This window comes from Lycorma delicatula, chromosome 2, assembly GCF_047948215.1.
Source record: "Lycorma delicatula isolate Av1 chromosome 2, ASM4794821v1, whole genome shotgun sequence".
NCBI classification, from domain to species: domain Eukaryota; kingdom Metazoa; phylum Arthropoda; class Insecta; order Hemiptera; family Fulgoridae; genus Lycorma; species Lycorma delicatula.
In genome coordinates, this window is record NC_134456.1 from 144,014,023 (window position 1) to 144,026,920 (window position 12,898).

The following is a 12,898-nucleotide window of genomic DNA, read 5'->3' on the forward strand; positions in this document are numbered from 1 at the left end:
CGTGACAACGCTTCGAAGCCACTGTAAACTACAACCATCGAGAACCTAGCCACCGCTATCAAACTACCGAACAGTAATTCTACTGAAATAGTCGAAGAAAAAGGACGAAAGAAATGCAAATGAAATTAATTAAACCCGAACAGATTTATTAAATTCTAACAATTATTTTTTTTTTAAAACCGTATAAATAATGTGACGATCATTTTACGAGGTAATTTCAATTTCAGCATTTGTAAATGACAGTAGCCAAGTATAAATATATCTATGCAGTAGCATATTTCTGGATATTATCTAATACATTAAAACTTATTTTTTTATCACTTTTTATTAAATTAAAACAAAAAACCAGTAATTTACTGCTACATTAATATGTAATACTAAAATATCTACAATATTATTATTAAACACTCGACTGAATTCTTATCAAAAGTAATAGATAATATAAAGTAAACCTTAAAATCTTATTTAAAAAATAAAAAATCTCGATTAATTCGACTGACATAATTAAATTGTTTATATGCAGAAAAACAAGAATATCACTTATTATAAAACTTTCTTTCACTAGCGCCATGTAAACATAACAAGATTAACGTCCTCACCTAGATAAACAACATGGTTTCTCAAATAATGGAAAATACGAAACATTTCTCTCTTTCTATTAAACGATCAGAAATTTTATTTTGTTTATTTCAAGTAGCCAGATCATTTCAATCACAGGTGAAACGATTTCAAAGCTGATAAAGAGTGAAGAAGAAGGATTTAAAGTTATTAAAAAAATGACTGAAACACTTACCCTTTGTTTGGTTAGTGTCCTTGCACGCTTAGTAGACGACATTGTCTGCTTGAGTTACGAGTGGGTTTCACATTCTATGAAATATGCACCGCTTACATAACTGATGATTTTTGTAGGACGACATTATATAAATTAAAATAGTTTTTAAAAACTTAATAAATTTTCATATAATTTTGTTTATTTAGGCACAGGAAAAATTAAAAATATACGTGAAATTAAGGATAGAAAGCTTTACATATGTAAAGCAGCTTCTTTGCAACAGAAGTTTTCTTCTGTAGATTTGAGTTAATCAACAGAAGAAAACTTTTATTTAGAATACCAGTTAATATGTGTAACGTTTATAGACTTGTTAGACTTTGTAAACAAAATCTACAGTTCTAAAAAAAGGAAAAATTCCCTAAATTAACAATACAACTTACCAACTAAAATAATCCAAGCGATATAAACAACTCACTTTCGGGCATCTTGTTGTTCCTCGATGGATTCATACGTGTACCTCCTCATAGTCTCATTTTCTGAACATGGCGATCCAATTTTTTGATCTCCATCTGAAATTAAACATTTAAAGATGCGTTTTAATTGAAGTTTGTTTATAACAAAACGCTTGTAAAAAAATTATAACAGCTGTTTATATTAACACATATTTCATAAAATTAATATTCACGGAAAAACTTAACCGAACACAGTTAATTTATAATTTAAAAAAGAATGTACAAAAAAAACATAAATAAAATACATTAGCACCATACACAAGTGGTTTGTTAATAAATAAATTGTTATTCATTTCACTGCCTTCTTCAGTTTACTGTATAAATTTAAACAGTAAAACAGAACCTAAAATTTAAATAGTATCATAGAAAAAAAGAGAAAGAAGAAAACCACTTTATTTGTGATAAAGAACTAGTAGAAAAGAGACGATTGTACCGGCTTTATTAATATTATATAATACTGTATGAACTAAAGAACTGTTTTAACAAATATTTCCGGAGGGAAGAGAGACGAATTTGAACGTGTGTTTGCTAGTAATATCCTCCTCTCCTAGTAATCTTAGTAACTCCTTAAACTGTCCTGTAACTCAACAAATGCTTACGATTTTCATGAAAAACTGTAGATATCAGATTTTCATTAAAAAAAATGATGATTTTACTAAAATAAAACGGGTTTAATTTCTTCTAATTCAAAAATCAAGATGAACTGAAGGTTTTATTCATACGTAGTATGAAGTAAAAGTATTTGAAAAACAAATCTCGAATAAATTCTATACACATTTCATATAATCTACTTACACATCAGATTAAAAATTAATTTATAACTTAATTCCGGGGCATTATTAATAAACCAACAGTTAACGATTTGAAGGCCAGCGATTGTCTGAGTTTTTTATTAAGTAAAAATAGTTTAAAGAAAAATCACTGTTACTATTTTTTGAAAGAATTTTTTGAATCGTCCAGAAAGAGTCGCAGTGAATAATAAATTTAAAATTAATAATTTTTTGCTTAGTAAAAATATTGTTTGTTTTTGTTAATTATGTGTAAAAGATAAAGATATAAACGTTAAATTGAGTGAGGTATATTATTCATTAGAAATAATGACGAAAATATTAAGAAAAATAATTATCCGAATAAATAAAAAACATTATGATTGAAAGTTTATGAAGAATTAGTCTGAAAATTACATAAGAAAAAATTAAAGCGAAGTTGGAATCTTATCCCCGCAAGGAGAAAAGATCCAGCCAACTAAATACTGGCGCCGTACAACTTTCGCGCCATTTATATCCCCACCTTCCCGCCAATAACAATAATGGCGGGTAATAAAATACCCGGACTGGTCACTTGTTCGAATCTTGTCTCCCGAAAGGTGGAAAGATGCAGCCTCACACCGAACGGCCAAGCCAGACCCACGCAGTGTCAGAGATTCCGGAGCATATGTTATTAATAAAAATTAATAAAATGATAGAAGTGACTGCAATTAGAAATTCTGAATTTTCGTAAACGATTTAGTTGAATCTTTTCTATTTTTTTGTGACTGGCATTGATGCATGACAACTAAAAAGTTGATAAAAATATAAAAATGATTCATGAAGTCAATACGTCCCACTGACAACATAATCCTACAATCAGAAAGCATGTGCAATTCTACTTTAATTTTTTATAGTAAAAATGATTTATTTAATCTTTTGACTAAAATGTTTACAGAGAAAAATCGATTATAATTTGTAATCTTTTTGCTAATACTTAACTGATATAAAAAAAGAAAAATTTCTTAGTTTGACTAGGAAGTAATTTTTTTTATATAATGTATGTTTTGGTCGTTGATCAAATGATGTTTGTCACAGAAATTGTACTTTGTGCTATATTTATTTTATGAATTCTCTGAGTATTGAGAGAAATTAATTGAAAATATCTGCTTTATTTTGTTATTGATTAACTTCCTGATAGTTTTTTAAGCTATTATTACATTTTATTTATTATGTTTCTATCGATTTTCTCTTTATGAGTTCCGTATCGCTGAATTACCATGTGTGCTAACGAAGTTGGAAGCCAGAATTTTCGTAAACGATTTAGTTGAATCTTATTTATTTTTGGGACTGGCATTGATGCACGTCAACTAAGAAGTTGATAAAAATTATTCGTGAAGTCAATACGTCCATACCGACTAAATAATCTTACAATCAGAAAGGAATAAACTTACGTCTGATCTTATAAAAGACTGTAGATGCCAATACAGTAACTGCAATAGCTTGGGAAAAAATAAGAAATCTTTTAAAATATACTTGTCAACAAAAAAAAAAAAACTAGGCTAGTTTTATCTCATTCTGACAGTGTAATCATCCTTCGTTTATTTATTTAAAATCAGAGGTGAATCTACATTGAATTTTATAATTTGTTAAACCACTAGTAATTTAGAAGTTTCGGCTTCTTTATGGTTCCGCGAACACTCCTGTAAGACATTCCGATTTGTCTATACAGTTCGATTTTCTTACACAGTATCACAGTTTTACATAGTTACACAATATCGACTTTCTTGGTGAACGTAGCAAGGATGCACAGATACTTTCCCAGGACGCATCACTTAAAATCGTAGGTCGGCCGGATCGTTTACATTCATTCACACTACAGGTTTCTCTAAAACGATCGACTACGCTAAAATCTTTGATTTATTAGGCACCCCCGATTCAGGAAAAGCTACCGTAAAGTCTTCCTGATATTTTAAGAATGACTGCGATTTAAAATAACTTTCAACAGTGAACGCACGTTGAGCTTGGGAGAAACGCATATTTGTTCGCTCACAGCTTACTCACCAGTCATCAAAAAGACGGGAAATTGCTTGGCTATCGTGTGCTACTCTTCTATCACAAGATCACCCGTTGCCAACACACACATTCCCGCCAGCAAAAAACTAATTTCCCTCTGCAATATGTTTTCGAATTTAGGACTGCGTATCTTTTGGCTCACTCTGTACTTGTGTTGTCATTTGATTCGATCTTGCTCTGAAATGATAATGATGTGTTTCGTTATTTTAATGAATCAGAACATTTAAAATCCCACTACATGATAACAATACTGATTTTATAAAAAAATTCATATCTCTATCAAATTCAAATTTCTAATTCATATCCTCTACCTGTTTAGATTTTATTAAAGCAGCTGTAATTGCACTTGTCCAGTTCTTATTTTCTAAATCTGCAACAATTAAATCAAAGTGTGTGTAACTGTGGGTTGTAATATATTACGATCAGGAAGGATAGATGATAGTTGGAAGAATAATAATTAACAACAGTGTACTGCAAACGAGGAAGGAAAAGTTTTTCATGCAGTTCAGAAAGAACGGATTGTAAATAATCCTGTAAGACGATAAAAACTTTAAACGTTCGTCTGGTTTGAGTATTAAGATTATCTGTGGCAGATTCCAGTGTGTAGGATAGAGCATTTCTCGTGATAAGTTTTCTCTTAACGCTAATTTTTGTTAATAATCTTCTTTTCTAATTTGATATTATTTGTAAAACGTTTAAAAATTAATTAATTAAATTTTCTTTATCATATAAGCGCCTAACAAAAATAATCAGAAAAAATGTAATTATACTATTAGAAATATCTTTCTTTTCTGTGTAAAATTTATAAAATACCACTTACGTACAGTTTTCATTCTTTTTTTTATTGGTATGAAAATAGAACAAAAAAATCGGTTTTCAGGAGATCTTTCGAAAAAAATTTAACTGTTTACGTTTTCTTTGGTATACTTTTGTTTTATTACATCGTATTCATCGATACAAGGGTTCCAAATCTTTCTTAATGACGTTTTTTTAAATTCTGATCAATATTTATTAGTAATTCTTTTTTTATTATTAATTCATTTTTATTTTTTTTATTTTTATTTAATTTATTTCATGTGTTTCAAAATTTTTGTGAAGAAAATATTTTTTAAACTGCGAATATATTAATTAAAAATCTATTATTTCAAATCTTTATAAAACATTAAAATTAAATTATTAATAAATTGATGGTATTTATTAATTTAATTAATATTAAATTATCATTTTCATAATTATATCTAATAAATAATGTATGCCTTTTAACTTTTGTGTTTTAATTAATAACACCGTATAACTATAACATAATTTAAACTTTACTTATCTTATAAATACCTCATTTTGAGGAAAATTAAAAAAAATTCCAATCATACCTCTGAAAAAAAAGTAAAATAGTATAAAAATTTAATAAAATTTTCAACAGTGAGTACATTTATAAATTTAATAAAAAGAAGAGTTAGGGGTTTATTTTTCCGAAGATACTTTTTTATTATCATTCGAACAGGCGTTTGCATATATTTTAAAAAAGAAAATGAGATGAATGAAATGATTGGTGAAAAAAAGTCCAAAAGAATGATCTTGTCGGGAATCGGACGAGATGGAGCAGCATTTTAATCACCAATATATCAAATAGCTTTCTTGGAATTCCTATATTTCGATAAACTAACTCTACGGTACTGATCAACTTCTCAAAATCTTTTTTTCCTTATCCGATTTTATTAAAAAATTAAAAACCTCTCCTAATACATATCCAAATTTCATAATTCTATGATAATATCCTTCACAAGGGACAAACAACGGAGATAGTACGGTCATTCACACACACGCGCGCGCATGCACACAATTTCATACACACATATATATATATATATATATAATATGTATACATATATATGTATGTTGTGTATATGTATATGTATATATATATATATATTTAAAAAGAAAGATTAGGAAGGGGTGCTCAAAGCGTTTAGAAATACATTTCTAGAGGAGACATCTGTTTACTGATAAAAATACTTGTGTTTTAGGTGGTACATCGATAATTGATTAATTATCAATTCGAGTTTATCGTACCCGATAAATTCATTAAGTGTCTCTTAATTTAGTAGATAAATTGAATTCAGGAATTGGCAATACAGACTTGCCGAAATCTGGAAATTCAATTAATCTGTAAATGGAACGTCCAAAATCATGAGGCATATCTAAATTACAAAATAAGGATGAGAGATTGAATCTCTATGGAGATTAAAATGGAAAGTAGGCTGAAGAATTGTATATCATATCGTTTAAAAAAAAATTAAATTAACTTTCATATTTGATTATTATACTGATAGCACAAATAATATAAAATGTATGTGTAAATGAAATATACAATATGTTAACTCACCGAATATTGAAGTTTATAATAATTCATCGGAATAGTGAAGTAAAATAGAAAGTTATATCATAGGTTACCTATTTTAGCATTTTATATATTTAAATTCTTGTTTAGGAGTTATCGTACCTTCTAAGCGAGTTTTTAGTAGAAAAGGATTTATTAGTATAGAAATCTATTTACATATTGATAATTTAATGGCATTAGTATTTTTAGCATTAAACTAAAGTACTTTGAATAAACGATAAAGTAATCTTTAAACAATAGACAACTTAAATAAATAAATGAATTTACAATAATCATTTTTATTTAACAATATTATTATTACCGTTTTTTTTGTTTATTTGACACGACATAACAGTTGACAAAAAAAAATATTTGATGGATAAAAATACTTCTTTATTAGCGTAAAAGAATACGCTAGTAACTCATAAAACAAGCCGGCCTCCGTGGCGCGAGTGGAAGCATCTCGGCCTTTCATCCGGAGGGCCCGAGTTCGAATCCCGGTCTGGCATGGCATTTTCACACATGCTACAAATCATTCATCTCATCCTCTGAAGCAATATCTAATGGTGGTCCTGGAGTTTAACAAAAAAAAAATTCTTGGGAAATTAGGGTTCTAAGGAAACTGGATTGAAAAGATTTGTGTCAATGGGAAATAAATGTCTGATAAACAAAAAAATATTTAAAAAAATTTAATAATTCTTTTTCCTTCAAATTGCAGCCTGATGAACCAAACTGGAACTGTTTATGTGAATGTTTAAAAACGTTAGATAACTGTTTAATAATTAATAATTAATAATTCGATGATTATTTTTACTTTTACGCCTGTTTCAGAACTGGAAATAAAATTATTAATGAAATGATTACTAAAAGATCTTACGGGAAATAATTTAGAGATCCCTTCATTTTTAGTCAAATAAGTCAACGAGTTTTTCTGTTATCCCATTTTTAAAATTAATATGGTGAAACTGAAGAGCTAAATAACTATAGATCCATTTCTTTCTCTATTGTCAACTTATTCAAGATTTTTTAAAAGGGTGTTAAACCGTCAGCTCGGCAAGTATTTGAAGTTTGGTATAGTAATTAATTTTCAACATAACTCTGTCTAGAAGTAGAAATTTCACTAAACATATATTTCAGGCTAAACATGGCGTGTGAAACCTCTGACGTATGATGTACTTAAGGCCTTTCATTGTGTGCTACACATTATTTTAATAAAAAATTAGAATTTTGGGATAAAAAAAATAATATTAAAATAGTTTGAATTCTACTTATGTAATCGTAATCAAAAAACTGTTTATAAACATATATATTTTTTGTATATCTTTATTTGCAGTCTATTTGCCTTTTAGAAGCTATAAGTAAATCTTATGACAAATATTCCGTAAAAGAGGAGCATCCAGTGATACTCCTCAAAAACAAAGCAAATAATTATCAACATATAAACAGCCCTAATAATTTTGTTTTAAAATATAACTGTAAAGTTCAGAAGTAACCAATACATAATCGGAAAAATTAAATAACAATCGAAATAATAATCATCGTATAAATAATATTAGAGTGTCTAGAAAGTAAACAATAAGAATCAGAATAATAGTAATCAGGGTAATGGTACAATTAAAGTAATATAACCCGTTCGAGATACATACCATCCTCCTGAATTGTTCTGTAATCTCACAGTCGTTAAACTTAGACGGCTCTCCACTATTAGGATCCTTCTAGGTCCATCACGTGAAGCCTTTTGAACCGTCTTAGATCCTCGCTATTGTCTAACAAATTTAAAGCGAGATGGTTAACATATTAGAGTTACGAGATGTATACTTTGTGTTAAAATTTCCAAGCTTTTCGCGAACAAACGGGAACCATAGGTACTCGTGAATCTCAGCATTCTTCACGGACCACGTTGGTTACTGTACGCTCCTTAGAATTCTGAATAATCTGGATAACCTCCACTTGATGTTACTACTAATGCCCCGTAGTTCAATTATGTATGTCCAGATTGGCTTCAGGAACACCTTGTATATCAGCATCTTCTTCGACAGAAGAGCTGAGATTCTCTGTCCACTAGCCGGTATATTTTCTTAAATTTGAAGTCGTTGCTTTCTTTCCTTCCGTCCGTAGTCCCTTCATCTCATGTGACGATCCTCGTGTAATTCTAGATACCAAATGCTGTTGGAATGCGTAATATCTAAATTATCGAGGTGAACTCGTGGATAATCTTTCTTCAACATCGTAAACGTTACACGATTGGAATTTGCCGGGTTAACCGTATCTTCCATTTACGCAGTCATAAGCTGACAACATCCAATGCCGTTTGAAGTTTTTCCGAGGCCAGAGCTAAGTTGCCGTCAACCGCCAATGTTACTGTGTCATCCGGAAAGGACGCAACGGTAGCACAGTTCAAGGTAAGAAGGTTCACTGTAAAGATCGGGTACAAAATCGGCCCTGTGATCCGCAGGGCTCTATTTTGAGGCAACTTAATAAGGGCATTATTTTGAGGTAATTAATTAATTAACACAGACATCTCAATTCTGACGCAGCCAGGCTGTACATTTCAATTTGAACATTTTATTATTGTTGTCTGGAGATTCCAAGTTCACAAAAAGGTTGATAAAGGTTCTTTTGATACCCTATAGCTGTTCAAAATGATAGCCGGTCCTAACCTTATGTCTTGGCTTTCAGTGTCATCCTTGACGGTATTGAGTGATGTAGATTTCTCAACATCACTCGAAAAGCTCTTTCATCACGCCTCGTAAAGATGTGCCGTATAAGGTTGTGCTCCCATATCACCTGAATGATTCTTTTGTAGCTTTCAATGGACTTTGGAAGCATACGAAGTTGTTTGCTGTTAGGCTTTGACCGGGCACAGATTCTAGTAACTGGTAGAGTTTTGTTGTAGCAGAGATTTCGCAAAAAACTATCGGTGGGGGTTCAATTTCCACCTTTTGCTTGACATCTCCGATTACCTTTTCCATGGTAATTGCTCATACCAACTTGAGAGTGGCAAGCCATCCCTAGAACTAAATTAAGATATCTTCGGAGTGCACAATTATTACCTGTCAGAGAGGTCTTGCCACACTTAAATCCGTAATGACACTTTCACTCTCTGCTCCTAGGAAGTTACTCATGTTGTTGAAAATGCCGTCTGTAATTAACTTACGCCCCTGAGGGTGAGGGTTCCTGTTATCTTGTAAGTTAGTGTTTTCATATGATAGTAGGTTATTGCTTACATGTGATCATATAATGATTCGCCATTGCTACGAGGGAACAGCTTGTTGCTGGTCGGTAGCAACGCACCAAGGAAGGTTATGTCGCTTATTCAAGAATGACACTGACTAAAGATATTCTTTCTTGAGGTAATACTAGACTAAAAATCTGATGTGGACACCATATGACTTTCTTGTACGCGTATTAAATTACATAAACACATTTTTAAAACTGGATAAAATTTTATTTCATTAATAACTTCTGATTTTTCCTCATACGTATATTTTTTTATGATTATTATTGAATTATTATTTATTGTAGAACTTCTTTACTGTCACAGTTTAATAATTATTAATAAATCAATATATTTAAATTTAAAAAAAAAAGTAAATGAAGTCGAATTCGAACCGATGTGCCTTCCCCTTGTAAGATCAAAATAATTCATTAACTAAACTTTTATTTGGTTTTAACTCTGGAACCAATGAAAATAATTACCCCTTATGATATATCATTGAAAAGCTCTCAATGAGGGCTTATTACTACAGTTAAGTAAAAGCCCAAAATTAAAATTTTTTGGATTCACACTTTTGGTCCAGTCGATTGCAATCGAAAGGGAGGGTGCACAAGTACCCTCCTAAATCCTATGTTACCTATGTTACAACAGTCCTAAATCCAAAATTTCAATATCCTACGGCTAATCGTTTTTCAGTTATGCGAGATACATACGTACGTACATACAGACCACGCCGAAACTAGTCAAAATGGATTCAGGGATGGTTAAAATGGATATTTCCGTTGAAATCTGAAAATCTAAATTTTTCGAGATTACAACACTTCCTTTACTTTGGAAGGAAGTAAAAAGAGCGCTTACTCATCCTTATGTTATGTTACATACTCATCAGTTGATAAAACGGCATGATTTATATTTTATTTCATTAAAATTGGTTTAATGCAGGTGATGCAAGCTAATATAATTCACAAAATTCCTTTCAGATCTAAAAATGATGTAATATTTTTATTTTTTTTTTACCCGTAGAAGTTAATTGCCTATAATTATACTGAACATTTTGAACTAGGCCTAAACCATTCACCAATTTGAAACCTGTTTGTTGTGGATCCTGCTCAATTTAAAAAGTTATATTTAATTATTCTCTGTTTCACTATTCTACCATTCGTTTTTTTTTTTATTAGGATAATTTAATACATAAAATTTACACGTCAGAATTAAATTATAATAACGTTTGCTATGCAGCGCACATTTTACATTGTTATAGTTACATCGCTGTACTCAGTCATAAAGGAAGAGTCAAGTGAATAACCTGCCTGTCGCATACTTAGAATTTATGTTGCTCAATCATTACAGTTATCTTTTATGATTATTAGTGAATGTCCACTTAGTTGTATAACACGTAGGCGATGTGTTCCAGTTCACTGCAGTTTCAATTTCTTTGTTTATGTTGCTTTTAAAGGTACAAATTCATACTTTATTTGTTTATATAATCATAACCAACCAAATATTTTATTCAGATAAACCGGATCGAAAAATAAAGAGATAGTGGTATATCTAGGACAAATCCCTTTTACTATAAAAATTAAAATTGCTCCCAGCAGCGACAACAGCCAATATTATTTCGTTTTTACACAATTAGGCTAATAATAGACTTAACCAAGAGCATACGAGTACAAGAAATCTTAATATATTCTACTATATTCTGTATCTTAATATATTCTACTTAAAATAGAATGAATGTAATACCAGGCTTAAATATTGTGGCTTGGATCGTTAGTTCCAAGAGTCAGTTCCAAGTGTTTTTTAGTTTTCAAGATCATAAAATATTTTTTTTTATTCGGTTTCAACTCTAGATTATTTTTCTCGTTTATGAAACTTTCTTTTAACTTCTCTAGACTTTTACACCTTAAAATTGCTATAGTTTAACCATATAATAACATATTAGCTTCTACCATATTAGACAAAAAATTCATAAAGATTGTAAACAGAGATAGACCTGTGACAATCCAGACTAGATTCAACTTTAATATTTTTATATTAAAATTCATAAATAATTAAAATTTATACATAACAAATGTGAATGTGCAAGAAATACGTTTTTAGCGACTTCTAGTGAAAAATTATCTTCGTGAAATAGATTCTTGTGCTGAATTATACCAGGTATTACATTGTAGACTGTATTATTTTATATGTTTTACTTCCTTGTACGAAGTAAAGGAAGTATTGTGACTGAGAAAAATTTCGGTTTTCAGATTTCAACGGAAATATCCATTTTGGCTAAATTCGGCGTGACGTCTGTCTGTACATACGTACGTATTTACGAATTTATCTCGCATAACTAAAAATCGATTAGCCGTAGGATGTTGAAATTTTGGATTTACGACGGTTGTAACATCTAGTTGTGCACATTCCGGTACTTACGTTTTAACGCCACCGCAGCTACAGCTTTATTTAAAAACAAAGTAGTCAATCGGATTTCGATGGAAAATGGGCCGATATAGAGTTTAACATAGATTCAAAACAGTCTTTATAAATATAATTTAACCAAACTTAACCTACGCTCGCTTCGGTTGCTAACCTTGACTAATTAATACCGTAATTTTTTGAGTATTTATTTAATAAATTTAGTAATTATTGTAATTAATATCGGGGTAATATTTAAAACATCTAACATTTAAAACTACTGAAAACATCACTAAACAACTAAAAACGAACAACAAAATGAAAAAGAACTATTAACGAAACTGCAATAATAACCACAAATACTCGGAACAATAAAAACATAACCGCAATCATCAAGAGCTGAACCTAACCTAATTAATTATTTATTACTTAAATAATCAAAAACATTACTGTTGATTAGTCAAGGTTAGCGAGCGTAGGTTAAGTTTGGTTAGATTATATTTTCATGTTTATATCTTTAAATATGTTTCACTATGATGTAAAAATTTTTTTTCGATTTTCATTGTGTTCATCGTTGATGAACACAATTAAAACGTCTACTGCAGTGCAACTTCTACTGCGGTGGCGTTAATACGTATGTACCCACCTCCCCTTTTAATTATAATCGACTTGACTAAAAAATGTCCAAAGTTTTTAGATTTTGGACTTTTCTTAACTACAGTAATAAGCCCCCGTTGAGAGATTTACAAGATATATCATAAGTGGTACTTATTTTCATTGGTTCCAGAGTTATAGACA

General features: G+C 30.2%; 1 protein-coding gene across 1 annotated transcript in view; it reads right to left on the reverse strand.

Moving 5' to 3' along the window:
* Positions 1-12,898, reverse strand: part of LOC142319291 (sodium/hydrogen exchanger 9B2-like) — a 113,926-nt gene that overhangs the window by 34,961 nt on the left and 66,067 nt on the right. The window contains exon 3 of the mRNA XM_075356399.1: positions 1,248-1,341. Within this exon, the coding sequence (XP_075212514.1) occupies positions 1,248-1,341 (94 nt within the window). The remainder of the gene's footprint in view (positions 1-1,247; positions 1,342-12,898) is intronic.